Source organism: Drosophila busckii, chromosome 2R, assembly GCF_011750605.1.
Source record: "Drosophila busckii strain San Diego stock center, stock number 13000-0081.31 chromosome 2R, ASM1175060v1, whole genome shotgun sequence".
Classification (NCBI taxonomy): Eukaryota; Metazoa; Arthropoda; class Insecta; order Diptera; family Drosophilidae; genus Drosophila; species Drosophila busckii.
The window spans coordinates 1-19898 of record NC_046605.1 but is presented as its reverse complement, the minus strand read 5'-3'; the positions used below and the strand labels follow the sequence as shown (position 1 = coordinate 19898).

Genomic DNA, 19898 nt, shown 5'->3' with positions numbered 1-19898 from the left:
GAGATACTTCTAAATAAAAATCCATTAAAATTTATAATTTTTCGATTTTGTAAAATAAATATGATTAATAGCGATTGATATCTAATTTTTCAATTTTCTAAAAGTAATGATTAATAGCATAATGAGCAGAGAGTTATCGAAATGGCTAGTTGCTCATCACTATTTAAGCGGCAAAATAAGCGATGTTTGTGTAATTTTTTGTTTTTGGAATGTTGCTTATCAAATTATATGCCTTGTGTTTTTGCGCTGTTTATTTTTAACGATCGCCCGCGTGTTTCTGTAAAAATGTAATAGTTACAACAAAAAACGAAATATTGAATAGTAAATGATGAATTAATTTTAATGCTTAATAGAAATCTATGGGCAGATATGCGCCATAAAATTCGTGAGGCTTAAAAGAATAAATAAATAGTATGGGAATAGTATGCTGCGTCAAGCAAATTCGATCAAATGTTTTCTAGCGACGTATGCGCTCCGATGATCGCGAGCGTGTGGGCGTACATTGTCTTCCACGCTTATGATGCGAGCTATTGCTGCGGCTGCTGGAGCTGCTGGTTGTGCTGCTGGACGATGTGTCACTGGAACTGGACGAGCTGGATGAACTGGACGATGAAACAGATGACGTAGAGTCACGCGAGTCTCTTTTGCTGCTATCCCCGCTGCCATTGTCCATTGGCTTTGTCGATGGATTACAGGAGATTGCTTCGCTATCGCCCCATAGGTCATATTTGGATAAATCACCGTCACCATCGTCATCATCTTCATCTTCATCAGGTTCAATATTGGTGCGTCGCTGACGCTTGCAATCATCATCGCTGTTTTTCTCGTGACTTTTACGTTTCTTTCGCCGGCCAAACTCGTCGTATTCGCTATCAGAGTCTTGACGCTCCTTATACTCTACCACGCCACGATCATTGTAGCCGCCGCCAAAGCCTAAAATAAGTTTGAAAGCCATAAGAAAATCTTATGTTGGTTATTCAAGGAGCTACGTACCTGTACGCTCCTCCACATCTGTAAATTTGGGCGCATTGCACATATTACAGGTCTGTCGACGCGCCCAGTTCACATTGGCACATTTGCTGCACTGCCAATCCTCGGCGCTAAACAGACCACGTGACTTGTCTGCCGCTAGTTTTCCAATTTCTGTGCCCAACTTCTTTTTGCTAGAGCTGCCGCCGCTGGTGCTTCCACATTCATTTCCACGCTCTCGTTCTGGTTTATCGCCGTCGGCGCGCTCGCGATTGCATTTATTGCACTGCAGGCGACGAGCAAAATTCAGATGGCGACATCTGCAAGAATAAAAAAAAAAATGTAGTCTCATGAACATTTTTAGACATTTGCCTGTGTTAATCACTCGCTGTCTTCACTCTTCATTCAATTTGGGCTCGGTGCCTTACAATTGTATCACTCTACGCGACTCACTCGTTATCTGAACATATCCAATCCCCAGATGAGACGCCGACGCTGGCGACACCCCCACTATTGGACATTTGAAAGCTCGTTTGTGCACTGCAAATGGTGTCTTGGCGGCTATAAAAATGTCTCTAAAATGCCGAGCGGTTGCTTTGCTGACATTAAATAAACAAAAACTGTACACAATTGATGTGCATAGAGTTTGTTTTCAATTTAAAGTTTCCACAAATATAAATTTTATGTGGCGGTGGCTGTAGCGTTGGTAGCAGGGTAAAAAGGAAAATGTCTGACTGTAGTCACCAGACATCTGCAGTTTGGTTATTAAAAGATTTAAGTTGATCTTCGAACATGAATAATTTAACTTTAGGATGGATTTGCAATAATTTTAAGTTCTTCCCAGACACTTCAACGGCTGTATGTGGGAAGGGAAGGTAAGAAAACTATTTAATTTTTAACAGAGCATGTTAAGTTGACGATGATTGATGACAGTGCTATAAATATTCAAGGCAGTGTCATCCGGTATGCCGGTGTCCATCCCTGCATTGTTTACAAAATTATCTGTATGTAAATATTTTTGTTTACCAAATTATTTTTAACAATTGATAGCGTGCATTCGTGGAAATGTTTATATTCGTAACTTTAAATGCCAATTACTATTTTTTTGTTGCCGCGCCAAAAAATGTACTTAGCACAGAAATACATAGAAATGCATAAGCTGTTAATAATGTAATGTTTTCCCGCCATTTATTTCGAAATGTTACATTTAACGGACGAAAAGCTGATTTGGCAACACTGATTATGATATTTTGTTTTTTTAAAAATTGAACATTTTTATTTAATTAACATACGAAATGCACATTTAACTTAACTTTGAGAACTTGCTACGCTTTTTTTGCAAAGCATACATAACAGCATAGTAAGCACCTAGGAGCAGAAGAACAAAAGCAAGTAACACAGCAAGGTAGAAAATAAATAAATCATAAAGATGCAGTTGATTAGATTCTATGTCAATGCCGCGTGTTCTAATTGCAGTACCTCCCTTATGGCGCACTACATAATTGATCCAGAAAATAGCGCTTGCCAAAGCTCCCAATGGTCTGTCGCGGAACTCACTGGAAACTTCGCGAATGCTGACCTGATACTTCTGTTGATTAAGCAGCTCATCCACAGCCCAGTTAAGTGCTAAATTGCTCAAATTACTTTGTTTTAATTGCAGGCCAACACCTAGTCTTTCAGCTAGTTGCATGTTCTTGCGCTCATTCTGAAATATTGGCAAACCCAGCATAGGTACATGTCGCACAATCCCTTCCTGTAGACTCAGTAGATCTCCATTCATTATGAAGGCACGCACATGTGGATGCGCCAAAATGTCGATTTGTGGCACTCCATGTTGAATCATGACATTCTTAGGCAATCCCTTTAGCTTAGTTGCATCGTGGCAAGTCCAAATGACGCGTTCTTTGCGTGCGCCAAGAAATTCAAAGAGTATTTTTATCATTTCCTTAGGCAACTCGCCGCAGTTTTGCTCATTTCCAAGGTGCATGTATATAATGCCTGCTCGTGATTCCTCCACAAATCGCTTGATATTCCACGGCAGCTCGTGTGGTCCACGTATATGTAATCCACCAGCATTTACTATTTGTTGCACCATCATGCGTGGCGTCAACAAAGGCACGTGATTATTAAGAAGCAACAATGCCAAATGATGTGCCTGCAGTTCTTCAACTGTCGTAGACACTGTAAGTATTAAATATAAAGCATATATACACATAAATGGTTAAATAACAGTATTTTAGCTTACGTTGGAAATGTTTTCGTATTAATTTATACTGGGCTGCATGATGTACCCTGTAAAACTGCTTGCGTCGTGCCATGCATGTGCGTATATTGCTCAATCGATCGAGAAAGCTTAAATTTGGATTAAATTGCTCAAAGTCTATTGGCGAGCAGGCGGCGGGAACTAAGGACTCTTGCACTGATTCCATATAATTCCCAAAATCTGTGCTGACAATGCCAATTATGGGCGTCTGATGCTTATATCCCAAACCTAACAAAGCCTCTGTGTAAAAATAATCCACTACAATGGCATCATATTCAAATTCGGCAGACTGCAGTTTCAGCAACTTCTGCAACGGCTTCTGAGAAAGAAAGTGATCAAGAGCGGCAGCGCCGACTAAGGCCAAAGAGTTTTGCAGCATTTCTTCTGGAAACCGACTTAGTTGATCTAGACTAGAAGCTGAAGTATGATTTTGCACTGTAATATTAATTAATTATTTAATTTAAGATTTGAATATTGATAATTTATAAATAATTTAACTTACAGTTACCCCAAAGGTCATATTCCGGTTGAACTACTATTTCTGTTACTCGTTCCAGACGTTCACCCAGTTCATGAGTGCAGTAGACTGTTACCTGTTGTAAATGCAAGTTAAGTTGGGTCAAGAGTTAAAAAGAGTTAATAAACCTTACATTGTGGTCCCTACTAGAAAGCTCGGTGACTAGCGTTCTCATCACAGCAAAGTGACTCTCACTGGCATGTGGAAAGATAAGGAGCAGGTTCGCAGCATGACAAGCATTGTAGGCGAATAGTAGGAGCAACAAGACGCTCGATCTTGATACATTGATAAGCTGATGAATGGAGGAAACAAAATAAATGTTTGAAATAACTTTTTAGAAAACTTTAACTATACGGCGTCAATTATACTACATATATATTTCATCAACAATTATTGCTGATCCAGCATACACTCATCTACATACATGCATACTTATGTATGCCTGTGTATATATTATGCTGAATTTATTGGTACACATCATCACTTTTGATTTTCAACATATACTAATAAATAAAAACTGTATTTTGTTTGATATCTGCTTGACAAGTACCATTACTAGTTAACTAGAGTTGATTCCTTGTGATCTAAAGATGCTGAAGTAGACAAGTTTCTTCCGCCTGTTTTCAGTCGCAACTGAGCTATCTCATTTACTTCTCCGCTCACTGAGTTGATTGCCACAAGGCACTGTCTGCCCGCAATAAAAACAATAATCTCAAGCATTGCTGTGGTTTACATAGGAAGCTGTGTATGTATAAGTAGAACAACATGTGGCGCACATAACATATCCGACGAATCGTAAGCAATGCATTCAGAAGTTTGAGGAGCTTGTTAATATGTACATTCATATACAGTATGTATATTGAAAGCGTTTTATCAGCTCTCATTAAATATCATGGAGTTGTTATTGGACTGGCGTCAGCAAAAATTACAATGAAGTGGGATATATATATGTACATATCTTTGTACATTGTGAGGAGCGAAATAAAGGCTCCAACAAAACAAGTACAGTTGAGCTTGGCGCGAAGCCAGTCACCTGTGCAGTTGCAGCTAGGCGCGAAGCCCAGCAACATATGTACATTATTGTTGGGACTGAGCTGCCCCGAATCAGTTCGTTATAAATTGCATATATTCAAATGCCGGGGAAACATTTTAAAAGTCCCAGTGCTTCACTTCTGTAATGTTTTATAAAAAATCAACAAGTTAACAAAGTAAACTTTATTTTAAACAGCATCAAAAGTATACGTGATCTATTGTGTACATAGTATATATGATTAGCATCAGACACCAGGCTTGGGTGCTTACGTTATTATGAAACTGTTGCTAATCAAAAGAATGTGACTGTCTCCGTTAAATACAAGGAAAAAAGCTGCGATAAACAAAATTTGCAAAACAATGTTGGAGGTAACCGGTTGGCTGTAGCAGAAAGTTTGACTGACACACAAATCGAAAGAGAAAATAAAGTTCAATGAACTTAATGAATAAAATACAATAATTTTTATCACATCGTGTTTTTTTTTATTATATGAAAGAACGTACAAAATTGATAGATTTTTGAGCAGAGTATTGTATTAAAGAACAAACTATTTTATGAATAGCAATGGTTATAAATGCAAAACTGTACCAATTAGTTGGCCATAATATTTAATGTTTAAAAATGCATATGCGCTCTGTTAGTATTGAAATATTTATTCTGTTGCATCAGTCTTGGAAACAGGGAATGGTTCAGTAACATGCAGACTACCGCAATTGGCAATGACCACATCCTTAACAGGACGATCGCGTGCATCCGTAGCTGACGATTCGATTTTGCGCACGATATCCATACCAGAGAGCACCTTGCCAAAGACTACATGACGACCATCCAACCAGCTTGTTTGCTTGGTGGTAATGAAAAACTGCGAACCATTAGTGTCCTTGCCAGCGTTAGCCATGCTGAGCCAGCCCGAGCCATAATGCTTCAGCTTAAAGTTCTCATCTTCGAAGCGCTCGCCATAGATAGAGCGTCCTCCAGTGCCATCACCCTTTGTAAAGTCGCCACCCTGGATCATGAAGTCCTTTATAATGCGATGGAACTTACTGCCTTTAAATCTGAAATATTCACAAGATAATTTGATTAAATCAACGACAAATAGCTTGATTTGCCTATTGCTAATATATTCTCACTAGAATGCCACGTAATTGATAGTTCAACTAGTACATTCTGTGTCGCTCTCTTTCGCTCTTTCACCTAGAAAAGTTTACGTGTACATATTCTACGTGTTTTCATGTATGTGTGTGCGCCATTCAACGGCATAATTTAGTTTACTTACCCTTCACCTTGCGGCTTCTCGGCCAGCTCCTTGAAGTTCCTCACGGTTTTCTCAACAGTTTTGCCAAACAATCCGATTTCAATGCGACCCACAGCATCGCCGCCAATAGTTATGTCAAAGAAAACCTACACAGAACAAGAACATAAAGCAAAGAACGGTACAAAAAGATGCTGCGGCATACATACAAATGCATTTATGTATACACATTTATGATGCTGTATATATATGCATGTGTGTTTGCGGGAGCGAGCTTCCTCATACTTCTTACCTTGTCTGTCACTTTGGGTCCTTTGCTTTCATCTGCTACGACAGACCCGATCGCTATGGCGATTAGGCACAAAGCCAATTGAAACTTCATTTTATTCGTATATAAATTTTGTTTTGCAAAAAGTGTTTCCTTGGTGTTTTCACGATATATAAATTCAGCAAGAATATATCTTAAGAAGCACCCGCACAAAAACTGACGTACGTACAAGCTGAGAATTTTTTTAGTTAGCAGCAGAAGTGCGAGCGAGATGTACACAGTAAGCCAATACCTTGTAAGCAGTGAACCTCAAACTGTAGAATTAGCAACTATCATCCACAATAAAATACTGCTTGAGCAGTGCTCATAACGCATTATCAAATGCTCAATTGGCACGTATCATCCATTGTACAAAATTTTTCGACGCGAATGGTTGTGCGTAAAAATGCATTTATGTGAATAAATATACAAAGAAAATGTGTAAATTGTGGTTTGTGCAAACTTAAAAATAATAAATAATAATAATAATAAATATACAAAGAATATGTGCAGATTGTGATGTGCGAAAAGGTAAAAAAGCATGTTCAAAATGTACGGTAACGCGAAAACGAAAAAAGCCTGCTAACAAAATATATAAAAAACGATATTGTTTGGATTCGAATTTTTTTTTTGGCTGCAACAACAGAAACAGAAGAATGAACAACAACAACGTTAACTGGATATGGATTACAATTACGATTGTGCTGTATATTTTATTGCAGCTGACAACAATAACGCAAGCAAGTCAAGGTAAGTGCTGGGTACAGACACATACATGCATATGTATGTATGTATGTATACAATATGCATTATGTATGTGTATACAGTTCAAACTGTCTGGCCGACTAAATATGAGTACATATGTACATATATTTTATCGAAATTCAAAGTAATTATTATTAATTATATATATTAATACTATTTCTGTGTAAGTAAATCAACTGTACAAACTAACAAGGGTAACTAGACATATGTAGGAATAATTAAAAGAACATTAAACGATGTAAATACAACGATTAAAAATAGTTTATTAATTTTTTAAAAACGATGCCAATAAATTAAAACCGTAAATAGTATTATATCTTTGATTGTTGAGTAATGTTACGCATTGCTTTTCTCGGCGCTTTAGCGCTTTCCTTATGTGCGGCTTACACACGTCATACAAATATCAAATGTGAGGTTTTAAACAAAACTATGGGCGAAATACCAGTCTGCAAGCTTAAGGTCTTAGGACGTGGCAAGATCGGAGCTAATGTGCAAGTCAAGATGTATAATCCGCCTGCGTATAATATAACCTTAAACTTTAGCATTTGGCGTAAACTGAATGGTTATCATCCATTCTTGTTCAACATAACCGTTGACTTTTGTCATTATATGAAGCATCCAAATCCCATGCAGGTATTCTATTATTTTCATCGCGCCTTTATGCCCTACTCAAATATGAATCACACGTGTCCCTATGATGTGAGTATAATATGAGAAAGTAGTTAATAAATATATTATTTGATTTATGTATATAATTTACGCTTCAGCATGATGTTATCATAAATAATTTTGTATTGGCTGATGACATGTTCGATAAGGTGCCCGTACCCAAGGGAAGTTATATGTTCAATCTAAGAATATCGGCGAATTCCATTTGGGCGGCTCAGATAAATGCGTATCTAGATATAGATGTGCGACAAACTTACAGAAATCGTTAGAAAATGTAAGAATAAAAATTTTAAATAAAGCATAACAATTTATTTACAACATCTTAAGAAGCAAGTTTTTGTAGTGATACTCACAAATTTGCTTGTACAACTCTGATAATTACAAAAACACTAAAACTATTGCCCCCAAAGTGTTTGACATGACATTAGATAAAAAAGAAGTATTAGAATCGAAGCTGAAGAACTGGAACAGAATATGAGATTATAAAAATGTAGAATAAATGTTTCCTTTAGGTTTTGTCAGGAAAAAGTTCTGGTCAAGAACAGAGGCACCTAAAAGCGGATATCCCATAGCGTTGCGTAGACTGCGCAAACAGTAATATTGAGAAGATTGGGATAGAGTCTAATATAATGTGATTGATGCGCCAATGCATACAAGAGCAAAAAAAAAGAAGGCTCAAAATCCATATAAATATTTTTCGTAATCGTTAGTGTTTTTTTGTAGGGTATGTAATTGGTCAGTCAATAAGTATGTTTTTTATTTTATTTACATGCTCTCATATCAATATATAAACAACTTAAGGTTGATAAGCAATTGCTTCTGCAAAGTAAAGCGGCCAACGACCAGCGATCAATAGAGAACTTATAATTTTGTATGCGCCTTGGGGTCAAAATGTTCGAAGTGAAAATAATTTTGTTCGCTGGGTGCATGTGTGTGTGAGTCATAAACCAATGCGTGATTAAGGCATGAGTATGCTAACGGTTTAGGTTTGAGCACCGCTGAGCATTATATTTGTATGTGTATGTGGCATGCCACAGTGGTGCAGCTTAGAGTACACTTTCATATCATTTTTTGTCTTGCAGTTTATTTACTGATTTTACTGATAGAAATAATTCTCAAAATTATATATAAGTTTTTAATAAGACTTTAGAATTTAAAATACGAGCAAATTCAAGCCAAATTGAATGAGCAACAGAACTTTATATACAATTCTAAGTGCATAATTATGATATATGTAAACATAACAGACATAGAATTCATATTTATATTGATTTTCCATTCTCTTGTTTGTGTGTGTTGCAACTATTTGTTGTTGTTTCAGTTCAATGCTTTCCTCGCCTTTCAACAGCATCACTTTACTGTATACATGTACACACACACAAACAGGCACACAATTCGTTGAAGTTTCTTATGATGTTGCGGTTGCCCCCAACTAACATGACAAAAATTTTAGTACTCGCAGTCTTCAGCGATTTGAGCATAACTCCCGCATTTGAGCATACTCTTTTTTTGCCAAGGGTGGAGAAAAGAATACCATTAAATATATATTTATGTGTAGGCATATTCAATGATGCCACATAGTATTTCTTTTTTCCATTGCTGCTGATGACTCGGAGTACTTAACTTAAATTTTAAATTATCTTACCTGTATCTCGTCTATAAATTAGATAAAATGCCTTTATTAGTGCTTAAGTGCTCTGATTCACCTTTTGTTTCATATAAAAATATTCTTAAAATCGAATCATTTAAAACTTAAATTAAATTTACTTTTTAATGCAGTCATAGTTATAAGAGATATACATATCTATATATAGAAACTCTCTTTAATTTGAAGTAGCTTATTAACATTATTATCAACAGTTTCTAAAATGTTTACAAACATTTACATAATTATTTATTGAAATATTACCCCATACGCGTTAGGTTTCGTAGTTTCATACCGAGAGAGCGATAATGTAAATGTATATAATTTTCTCGGTATGATCTCCACATTACATATATTAGTTGTAGCTAATAAGTACTAACTTAATGTTACAAATTAAAAAAATAAAGGCTGCCAAAAAATAATTAGCACAAACTTAATACTACATGAATATTAAAAACTTGTTTGAATGCAGCTTGCACTCGTTTTATATTTCGATCAAAAGAAATATTTTTAAGCCAAAACAAGACACAAATTCAATTAACAACATTTGATGTGGGCAGGCGCCAGCAGCGTGGGATGTGCATATGTATGTAGATACGTGTTGCGTCATCTGTCGGCCATGTGGCATGTTGCAAGCTCAGGCGTGACATACCGTGGCGCCAGAAATCTAAAATATAAAATTGGCTAGCTTTAATTGTATAATTATAAGCGTTAAGTGAACAATTCCTAGCGAGCTTCGGTGGCTACATATACTACATATTATTTATACGCTGACCACGTCGCTAAAAAAAGGAAACCGGAAGACTGAAAGACGCAAGGTCCGACAAGTTGGCAATATTAAAAGCTTGAATAGATTTTATGCGACATAAATGTGAAACTTTCCAAGGAATGCATACCTTGCAAGTAATAAAGTAAATACCAAATTTTCCACTGTGAATTGACACTGTCCAAGACAAAAGAATTATATGATAAATAATGACATATAATTAAATGTTATCTATTTCTATAATATGTATGTGTGTTTGCATTAAAGTCATAGAACATTAATTTCAATTGTATATATGTATATCGACGCTGGACAGAGAAAAATGAGAGAGAGAGAGAGAGAGAGAAGATTCACTGTGACACTGTGGGGGAGAGAGAAGTGGGGAAATTGTTAGCAACAGATAAACAATATGTTGGAAAAACTTCTAATAGAAAGCAGCTGTTGTTATGTCTGCTTGATACATGAAAAAGGAAACATGCGGCAAGAGCATTCGCAGCAAGAAAAAAATTATTGTTGTAGACGATACACACTAAAATAGCCACTCATTTGTGAAAATGTTTCAGAGTCTCCCACCTTTTACATATATCATTTAGTTGTACAATATACTCTATATAATTATAGAACAACAAATTTACCACTTGAGGTTTTATTTGCGTGTGTCCAGGTGGGGCAATTAAGATCGCAAGAGGCGCACATAAATTAGTTTGATTTTTAGCGGCTCCCTCAAGGTTGTGCTGACAGGATAAAACCAACAGCTGTCGATAGAGAGAAAGACATCTGTCTCTGACATGCAACAAGTCGTTTCTACCCTCACATATGCTTTTAATAAATCATAAATTTCTCTTCTTACTTAGAGACACATTGAAATAAATATAAATGACGCAATTCAAACGCATTCTGCTATAAATTCTCCCAAACTTCCTCACTATTTATGTGCAAGCAGGACTCTAAATGGACAAGCATATAAATTAGCCAAAAAGCGCAATGCTCAATGACGAGTAAAACTAGAAATCTACGTTAAATAACTTTAAATAGACATAGTTTTTTTAATATTAATAACATAATTCTATTTTATTTTATAAACAAATGTACACTTTTATTCAGATCGATTTGACGACCCTAACAAGGCATGAAAGGCTATTTGCTTATCAAAACTTGATATTTCACAGAAAGTTGTCTGGTTCGCTATCAATTTTTTAAATCATACTTGTTTGTACTCATTTTAACAGTGTTTTCTACTTGAACATAGCGGTGTATAAAGCAGCAAAATCCATTTGGATTTCGCTGACTTACAGCATTTCAAAGTTAGATGTTTCAAAAAATTCGCCGTAAAATTGATTACTATTTAGTTTATATCTTGGATATTGATAATGCTAGCTTATATGTTATTTATTTTATTTTAATTAAAATCAGATTTAACTGTTTTATACCATTATATGTTATAAATAATTCGCTGGGTTAAATGTAAGTGAGCACTCAAGTCTTCAATATAAATTAACAATTTAGTAGAATTTACTCAAACTTTTTATTTCCTTTAGTTTTATTTGTTTAGCTTTTCAATTTCATTGTGCAACTTGAGTTTTCTGGGAATAGTGCAGACACAAATCTCTGTCCGGCATAAAATTATTTAATTTGATTCAATGAACAGGCAACAAGTCTGCAGCACTAATAATTAAGTCAAGCTCGCAAAAGATAGAGAAAGAAATAAATATAGAGAGAACGTGAGTAGGAGGGTAAGCAGTGTTACAATTGTTGTTGGAAACGTCAACTCAATTAGACGACAACGAGACTCAAAATTTATAATTCTTTTTTATTATTCTTTTGACTTGTGCGCCAGAGAAATTTTTATGAAATTTACTTTCTTTTGACAAAATAGCCTAATTAAGTAAAACCAATTAAAAAGCAAAAAAATGGATGGATTGGGGATGGTAAACACGACTATAATGCATGTAGTATGTATATAATTTATAAAGATTCTTGATTTGAAAATCGAAAACATCATGCAAATATATTTTGTTAATGTATTCTAAATTCGGAACATTTTTTCCCAAGTATAAAATATATTTTAAATTTGTGAACAAGACTTTTGTTGATTTTGAACATTGCCTTTAAATAGACTTTAACTTTTGCACATTCTTGACATGGTTTGGGGCAAGAACACAAGCATACGAGAGTTTGGCAATATGTGGCCAACTAGTAACTTCTGCCACATTTTATTGCCTGCGACACAGTCCGAAGCTAAAGTTTATGCTGTGAAGCAACCAAATTTAATTGTATAGACAACGTACTAATGGGCGGTCATAACTATGTACTAAACTAGTACAAATGTAATACACACAATGCTCTATATCTTGCTCTGTCTCGACTGAATTTGATTTACGCTTATATAACTCAATTTGAAAAACAATAAAAATGCATTCCTTATATATTTTTCTTATCATGTATTTCTTATCATTTTATTCTTTTTTTAAAGAGTCGTAAAAAAAATTGACCCAATTTTGTAGATGCTACCCTACAGAAATAGCCTCAATCTAACATCTCTGAATAAAATAATAAAAATCAACTCAGCTCATAAATGAGTTTTTTCTTTAATTGCACTGACATAAACATATTTCTTCCCCTCCTCACTTTTTATGTAATAGCTGTGTACTTTGGATGACAATTGTGGCTTATTTTTTTTTTTTCAAAGTAAACATATTTACTTATGCAGTTGAAACATCAATAAAAGTGTAAGCGTTTTCGCATTCCTAAGTCATTGCTCTCGCCTGCAGGTAATATTTAATCGACAGCGAAACTATTATCTAAATCTCACTTTGAATTTGAATTTACATATGATGCAAAGTTAAAAGTAAATCAAACTACAGCAGTAATTAAATGATATGATAATTATATATATCCCCGTCTCTATCTCTCTCTGTCTCTCTTAATGCTCGTTGCATTTTCTATAAATAACCATAAAGGGCAACTTTAATGCAGCTTTAGCAGAAATAGAAACTTTTAAGCTTTGAAATAAATCTCAGTTTGCAGGGTGCTGAAAATGCATTAGTTAATGCATTCCGAGTTAAGTAGCTCTTGTTGCTTGGCCTTTATCAAAGCATATATTTTGTGAAGTCGAGTTAACACGTCATACCTCTTTGCAAATGACTGCGAGCCTCACTCGCTTCATAAACTTGGCAAACTCAGCAGGCGGAAACAATAACAAAAAGGCAAAGCTAAATTGTAAGCGTGCCTTTGGCTTGACTCAGTTAAAATGACGAGTTCATATGCGGTCAACATAAGGGAGTGTTAAACGGTAACTGCAACTGCACCTGCCACAATGGTTGCTACACAGCTCGCTGTAATTGCAACAGAAGCTAATAGAAGACGTATATTAATTTTAGCTAAAATCTAAAAGTTTTAATATTTCTAGAAAAACGGCTGAAAGTAATGAAAAGGTATGAAAGGTATAAAAAACAAATTTTAGTAATAAATATTAAATTTTACTTAAAACTTGTATTTGCTTACATTTTAATTTGAATTTGCCTTGTGGTATCTATGCGGGAATGCTCACAAGCTGACAGATTGCAGCTGTCATTAAAATCAACTCCTGCTGAAAAACAACAACTCACCTCACACTTATTTTCCCCTCCCTTTTTTCTATTTGCAGCGCTCACGTTTACGCTGGAGCCGCAGGATGCTGTGGTACCCGAGGGACACTCGGTGCTTCTACAGTGTGCCGGACGTGGGCAGATTAAGCAAGGGGGCAAGGCCACGCCCGTGAATATATCAACAACCATACGCTGGCGTGGGCCAGATGGCCAGGATCTAGGCATTGTAGGCGACACGTTCCGCACACAGCTAACGAATGGTTCGCTGTATATCAGCTCCGTGGAGGACAATCGTGGATTGACCGGTGCTTATCAGTGTCTGCTAAGCGCCGATGACATTGGCAGTGTACTCAGCCGTCCTGCACTGGTGTCCATTGCCAGGCAGCCGGAGTTGAATCAGGATTTCATTGAGACTTATCGGCTACCCGGAGAAACGGCGTATTTTCGCTGCCTGGTAGGCGAGCTTGGATTGGGGCTCGTGCAGTGGTACAAGGATGAACTACCGCTGGTGTTGGACAAGCTGAGAATGGTGGTGTTACCCAATGGCGCTTTAGAAATTGATGAAACTCGACCTGCAGATCGTGGTGCCTATCAGTGCAATGTCACTTGGGGCAGCTTCTCACGCCTCAGCAGCAAGACGAATTTGAACATCAAGAACGAGTCGGCGATGCAACCGGTAGCACCCGCCTTCCTAGTGGGTCCGTCGCCTAAGACAGTGCGTGAGGGCGACACTGTCACGCTCGATTGTGTGGCCAATGGTGTACCCAAGCCGCAAATGAAATGGTTACGCAATGGCGAGGAACTCGATCTCAATGATCTTGATTCGCGTTTCTCTATCATAGGCACCGGCTCACTGCAGATTTCCAGTGCCGAAGACATTGACTCGGGCAACTATCAGTGCCGCGCCAGCAATATTGTAGATTCTTTGGATGCACAAGCCACAGTGCAGGTCCAAGTTCCACCCAAGTTTATACAGGCACCGCGGGACCGGGTTGCTGCCGAAAAGGAGGATCTTACGCTTGAGTGCAATATCCACGGCAAACCCAAACCAAGCATACGCTGGCTCAAGAACGGGGATCTAGTCACGCCTAACGAGTACATGCAACTGGATGCTGGACACAATTTGCGCATTGTCGGCCTCTTGCCCTCTGATACGGGCATGTTCCAGTGTGTTGGTACTAATCCTGCTGGTAGCGTACACGCCTCCGCACGTATACGTGTTGTGCTCCCAGGAGGTAAGTAGTTCTATGAATATCTCAATGTATAGCTTTTTGTGCCCAGTAATCTGTAACTTTTGCGTCTCTATCGGGCCTGTATAATAAACGAAATTTAAGTTGTAATCCCTAACCATTCCCAGATTATATTTACGCTATTGTGTAATAATTTAATTAATGTTTATATGTCTTCTTATATTGATAATTTTAAGTATACGCAATATATTGTGCACAGTTAACAAGGCACTTGATTGCTTGATTTTCTTTTTTTGCTTATCAAGCATAAGCCAATTTCAAATGCCTTATTCTAATTTTATTTGCTTTAATTTAAATTTTATTATTTATTTAAATTTTTTCTTACTTATAAAAAATTTTGATTTCCCCAAACCAAACCCCATTCCAATCCCTAATCCCAGTCAACAAGAAACAACGCAAGTCCCAAGGGCAAACAACCAAATCGTTACATAATGAAGACACTAGCTTAAAGCAACGACGAAAACTTTACAACTCGAACGAATTACGCACTAAAGCGGGTGACAACGATTACAGTTATGGTGTGGGGGAAAGTGAGGTAGGCAGTAAGACTCGACAACATATACGTAAATTAATGCGTCCGCTGAACGATCGCGATGGGGTGGCGGATGCACTGCGTCGTCAGGGTGACCTGAGCGTAGACGAGAGCGATGAAGAGAATGAGGACGATGATTATGAGGGTGACAGCGACAAACAGGCCTTGATCGAGGCCTACAAGCAGGGCGAAGATGCCAACAAATTACTGGCCAAGTGGCAAAATCGCAACAAAAAATCCCAGCAGCAACAACAACAACAAATCCTTCCCAAATCCTCTACAGAGCTTAGCAGCAGTGATGAAAGCAAGAATGACAAATCTTTGAGCAGCGGACTGTTATCACGGCTACCAGGCCCACCAAGAAATCTCATTGCGCAGATAGTAAAGCCACGCACTGTAACCCTTAGCTGGCAGGAGCCACTGCATAATGCCAACGAGATAGTCTTCTACACCATATACTATCGCATGAACAACAGCGAGCGGTAAGAATAAGTTAAAGCTTGGTACAAATTACAGGCTAAAACTTTTCTTTCGTTACACAGCGAACAGAAGCTAGTCACCAAGGCCCACGATGATCTGCAGCTAAGCATACAATCGTTGTTGCCGGGACGCATTTATCAGTTTCGTGTGGTAGCTAACACGAACTTTGGACAGGGAGAGTCATCGCCGGCACTGGCGACCAGTACACAGGCCGAAATGAACATTGCTGGACCGCCACGCAATGTGGAAGCCTATGCGCGTAGCCACAACGAAATTTATGTGCGCTGGGACATGCCAACAATAACCAATGGAGAAATACTTAAGTATCGTGTCTACTATTCTGAGGTTAGATAGTCCCAGTAATTAAGTCAAACGTTTAACACTAATCTCTCTTTCTAATGTAGAACGACAGTGGTGCGGATATTCATAATGACAGCACATCGCTGGATTATGTGATACGTGATCTGCGGCCCTACACGGACTATGTAATCAGCGTAGTGCCCTTCAATCGGAATGGCATGGGCGATCCATCAGCTGAGCTTAAGGTGAAAACATACTCGGCCACACCCTCCGAGCCACCCAACAATGTAACTTTAGAGGTGACCAGCTCCAGTGTAAGTACACCTAATTCTAACGAGATTTACCTCATTAACCGCTTTGATTTTCTCTGCAGTCCATCACAGTGCACTGGGAGCCGCCAGTCGAGGAAGATCGCAATGGTCAGATCACTGGCTATAAGATACGTTATCGGAAGTTCAAGGATGCACCACAAGTTAAGAGCACTCCGGCCAACATACGCTATTTTGAGCTAAACAGTCTGGATCGCAGTACCGAATACCAGGTGAAGATTGCGGCAATGACAGTGAATGGATCTGGTCCATTTACCGAATGGTATCGCGCCAGTACTCTGGAGAACGATCTAGATGAGACACAGGTGCCAGGCAAGCCCACATGGATAAGCATACAGCCAGGCGCGGATAATATTGGCTTGTACTGGGGTCCGCCGCAACAGCCAGAGATCAAGATACGCAACTATGTGCTGGGCTGGGGGCGTGGCATACCAGATGAAAACAGCATTGAGCTAAAGGATACCGAGCGGTATTATGTGCTCAATAATCTCGAATCCAATGCCGAGTATGTGCTGTCCTTACGAGCAAGGAATCGTAAGGGTGATGGCCCTCCCGTCTATGATAACATTAAAACGCGTGACGAGGCGCCATTGAATGTGCCCTTACCGCTGGAGGTTCCTGTTGGTCTACGTGCTACAACTATGTCTAGTTCGTCCATTGTGGTCCACTGGACAGACACGATGCTCAGCAAGAATGAGTTGCCCAACGACAATCGCCACTATACGGTCAGCTATGGTATGCTTGGTTCCAATCGCTATCGCTACCACAACACCACGCAGCTTCACACTGAAATTAACGATCTACGCCCCAATACACAATACGAATTCGCAGTAAAAGTAGTTAAAGGCCGGAGTGAATCCGCCTGGTCCATGTCCGTTTCGAATGTCACCTATCAAAATGTACCAGTATCACCGCCGCGTGAGCTTAGCGTGCGACAGGACGATCAGAATCCGTATAATATCATTGTCCAATGGTTGCCCCCGAGGCATACGGTGGGTCAAATTACAGGCTACAATGTTTTCTACACCACAGAAACCACAAAACGTGATAGGGATTGGTTTATTGAAGCATTTAACGGGCAAGAGACTATGCTTATGCTTCCGAATCTAAAACCACATACTACCTATTACTTTAAAGTGCAAGCTAGACTCGGCAAGACCAACAACAAAGAGCGTGAAAGCAATGCGCCCTTCTCAACATTGGTGGCATTTACTACAAATCCCGCCGTGATTATGCATGAGCTAGACATGGGCATTGGCAAGGGCATGGATAATCAGAACCTTCTTTATATCATAATTGGTGGCACTGCGTTGGTGCTGCTCCTGTTGCTGCTTGGGCTGCTGCTCCTCTGTCGCCGCAAGCCGCAATCTTCCCCGGAGCACACCAAGAAGAGCTATCAAAAGAACAACGTGGGTGTGCCCAAACCACCAGATCTGTGGATACATCATGATCAAATGGAATTAAAGAACATTGACAAGGGTCTGGGCCACAATGCAACGCCTGTTTGCAGCGATAATGCCTCCAGCAGTGGCGCCCTAACTTTGCCACGATCCGTCGTGCACAGCGAGTACGAAGTGGAAACGCCCGTACCAGGACACGTGACCAACTCGCTGGACAAGCGGTCCTATGTTGCCGGGTATATGAGTAAGTAGCATTGACCGAAATCTACATATTTAATATGGATATTGATATTTAACTATACGTACATTTGCTTAGCGACTTCAATGAACTCCACAATGGAGCGTCCTCAATATCCACGCACGCAGTATAATCATCAGAATCGTTCGCACATGACTATGGACACTGGCCTTTCGCAGCAGAGTTTGTCGCAGCCACAGAACAATTCGTTAGTGCAGACCCCAGAGCATCCCTATGGCGGGTACGATGCCAATTTCTGGTAAGTTGCCTTTTTAGTCCGTAAAGTATGCTTTGCCATTTTTAACATGTCACAATTATATTTGTACTCAGGATTTTTAATCTGACAAAATTTAATTCGAATTTGAATTCCAAATTTAATTTCTCACACGATGGCCATGTGCAGTCGTACGCGTTGGGGTCGCATTGATCCCCGATTAGAGGTGCAACTAGTGCAAGGTCCTGGCCAACAGGTGCTCAAGCTGGATCATGCCACACTGCCTCGCTGCGTGCGCCAGCAGCTGCTGATGATGGCCTCGCCCTCGCCGTTTCTTAATTTTGTAAACAAATTTCGGTTGGACGAGATCTTAATTAATCATCAGCTCAAGGGCGTCTATACAATGCGCACCTCGGCTTTGTTAGCCCAGGTGGCCAGTCATGCGTGGCATGCAATGAACTCAACCGATCGCAAACCTTATGTAAAACTAGCGCAGGCAGCCCAGAGCATACAGCACGCACGCCTGAGGCATTTTCTGGGCACACCCTAGTCTATCAGTATTGGGCATTATGGCCAGCAGCTACATAGCTTCAATTGTTGCTCTTGTTTGTTTCTCCTTTTTATTATAACTCTTTGGGGCTTAACTAAAAAGCACATTAAAATACTAAAGATGCGTTTCTCATTTAATTTTTGTCTTCATATAGCAATACAGGCACTGGCGCCGCTGGCAATGGATGCGTGTCCACCATTGAGAGTGCAAAGCGTGGTCACCCGCTCAAGAGTTTTAGTGTACCAGGACCACCGCCCACTGGGGTTGCTACGCCCCTCAACAAGCACAGTATGTCTTTGAGACACCCAATTGCAACAGCATATTTATTTCTGTTTTTAATTAAAGCTCCTGCTGTCACAATACGTCCACAGAATCAATCGCCTTACAAAAAGCCCTCATTTTCAGCTAATACGCCAAATCGACTGCAAAGCGGCGGCTCGGTGGCCCACTCCACCGATGAGATACAAAGACTGGCGCCTAGCACATCCACCGAGGAACTTAACCAGGAAATGGCCAATCTCGAGGGACTCATGAAGGATCTGAGTGCTATTACAGCCAACGAGTTTGAATGTTAACAAAGTTGACGCTCCACCCCAAGAAGAAGCGTAATTGACGAAAATTTGATCAAATTGAGCTAAAATCCTTCGTCAAATATATTCATTTGGAATTGCAGATTAAAATATATGTACACAAGTCGGCATACATATTTCATCAACCAATTCTTCCTATTATTCCATTAAGTAACATTTCTAAATCATTTAAGGTAAGCTTTCAAAGATATATGCATAAAGCCAGTTCTGCATGATATCAATCCATATAAAATTCATAGTGC

The 19898-nt window shown here is 38.9% G+C and overlaps 5 protein-coding genes across 7 annotated transcripts; 2 read left to right on the top strand and 3 right to left on the bottom strand.

The window, feature by feature from the left end:
- Positions 1-339: 339 nt before the first annotated feature.
- On the bottom strand, positions 340-1843 carry LOC108597576 (zinc finger Ran-binding domain-containing protein 2). The gene is made up of 3 exons (XM_017984189.2): positions 1423-1843; positions 994-1289; positions 340-933 (listed from the first exon to the last, which is right to left on the bottom strand). The coding sequence occupies exons 1-3, from the start codon at positions 1488-1490 to the stop codon at positions 458-460; spliced, it is 840 nt and encodes a 279-aa protein (XP_017839678.1). The 5' UTR covers positions 1491-1843; the 3' UTR covers positions 340-457.
- A 398-nt stretch (positions 1844-2241) lies between these two features.
- Positions 2242-4406, bottom strand: LOC108597575 (UDP-glucuronosyltransferase 1-7C). Its single transcript, XM_017984187.2, has 5 exons — positions 4300-4406; positions 3883-4041; positions 3735-3825; positions 3215-3667; positions 2242-3150 (listed from the first exon to the last, which is right to left on the bottom strand). Exons 1-5 carry the CDS (start codon positions 4300-4302, stop codon positions 2273-2275), a joined length of 1584 nt encoding a protein of 527 aa, XP_017839676.1. The 5' UTR covers positions 4303-4406; the 3' UTR covers positions 2242-2272.
- An 883-nt stretch (positions 4407-5289) lies between these two features.
- LOC108595091 (peptidyl-prolyl cis-trans isomerase 6) lies at positions 5290-6552 on the bottom strand. The gene is made up of 3 exons (XM_017980243.2): positions 6327-6552; positions 6059-6183; positions 5290-5837 (listed from the first exon to the last, which is right to left on the bottom strand). Exons 1-3 carry the CDS (start codon positions 6414-6416, stop codon positions 5435-5437), a joined length of 618 nt encoding a protein of 205 aa, XP_017835732.1. The 5' UTR covers positions 6417-6552; the 3' UTR covers positions 5290-5434.
- A 283-nt stretch (positions 6553-6835) lies between these two features.
- On the top strand, positions 6836-19892 carry LOC108596930 (neogenin). 3 transcript variants are annotated; one of them, XM_033295111.1, is made up of 10 exons: positions 6851-6872; positions 6988-7091; positions 13833-15008; positions 15404-16037; positions 16098-16380; positions 16440-16649; positions 16709-18308; positions 18381-18561; positions 19221-19354; positions 19412-19892. In XM_033295111.1, exons 2-10 carry the CDS (start codon positions 6998-7000, stop codon positions 19639-19641), a joined length of 4542 nt encoding a protein of 1513 aa, XP_033151002.1. In that variant the 5' UTR covers positions 6851-6872; positions 6988-6997; the 3' UTR covers positions 19642-19892. The 3 variants fall into 3 exon arrangements, with proteins under 3 accessions (XP_017838643.1, XP_017838642.1, XP_033151002.1); XM_017983154.2 differs by having other exon boundaries at positions 6836-7091; positions 15839-16037; XM_017983153.2 differs by having other exon boundaries at positions 6836-7091.
- LOC108596932 lies at positions 18613-19198 on the top strand. The gene has a single exon (XM_017983155.2). The coding sequence runs from the start codon at positions 18692-18694 to the stop codon at positions 19064-19066; it is 375 nt and encodes a 124-aa protein (XP_017838644.1). The 5' UTR covers positions 18613-18691; the 3' UTR covers positions 19067-19198.
- Positions 19893-19898: the final 6 nt, after the last annotated feature.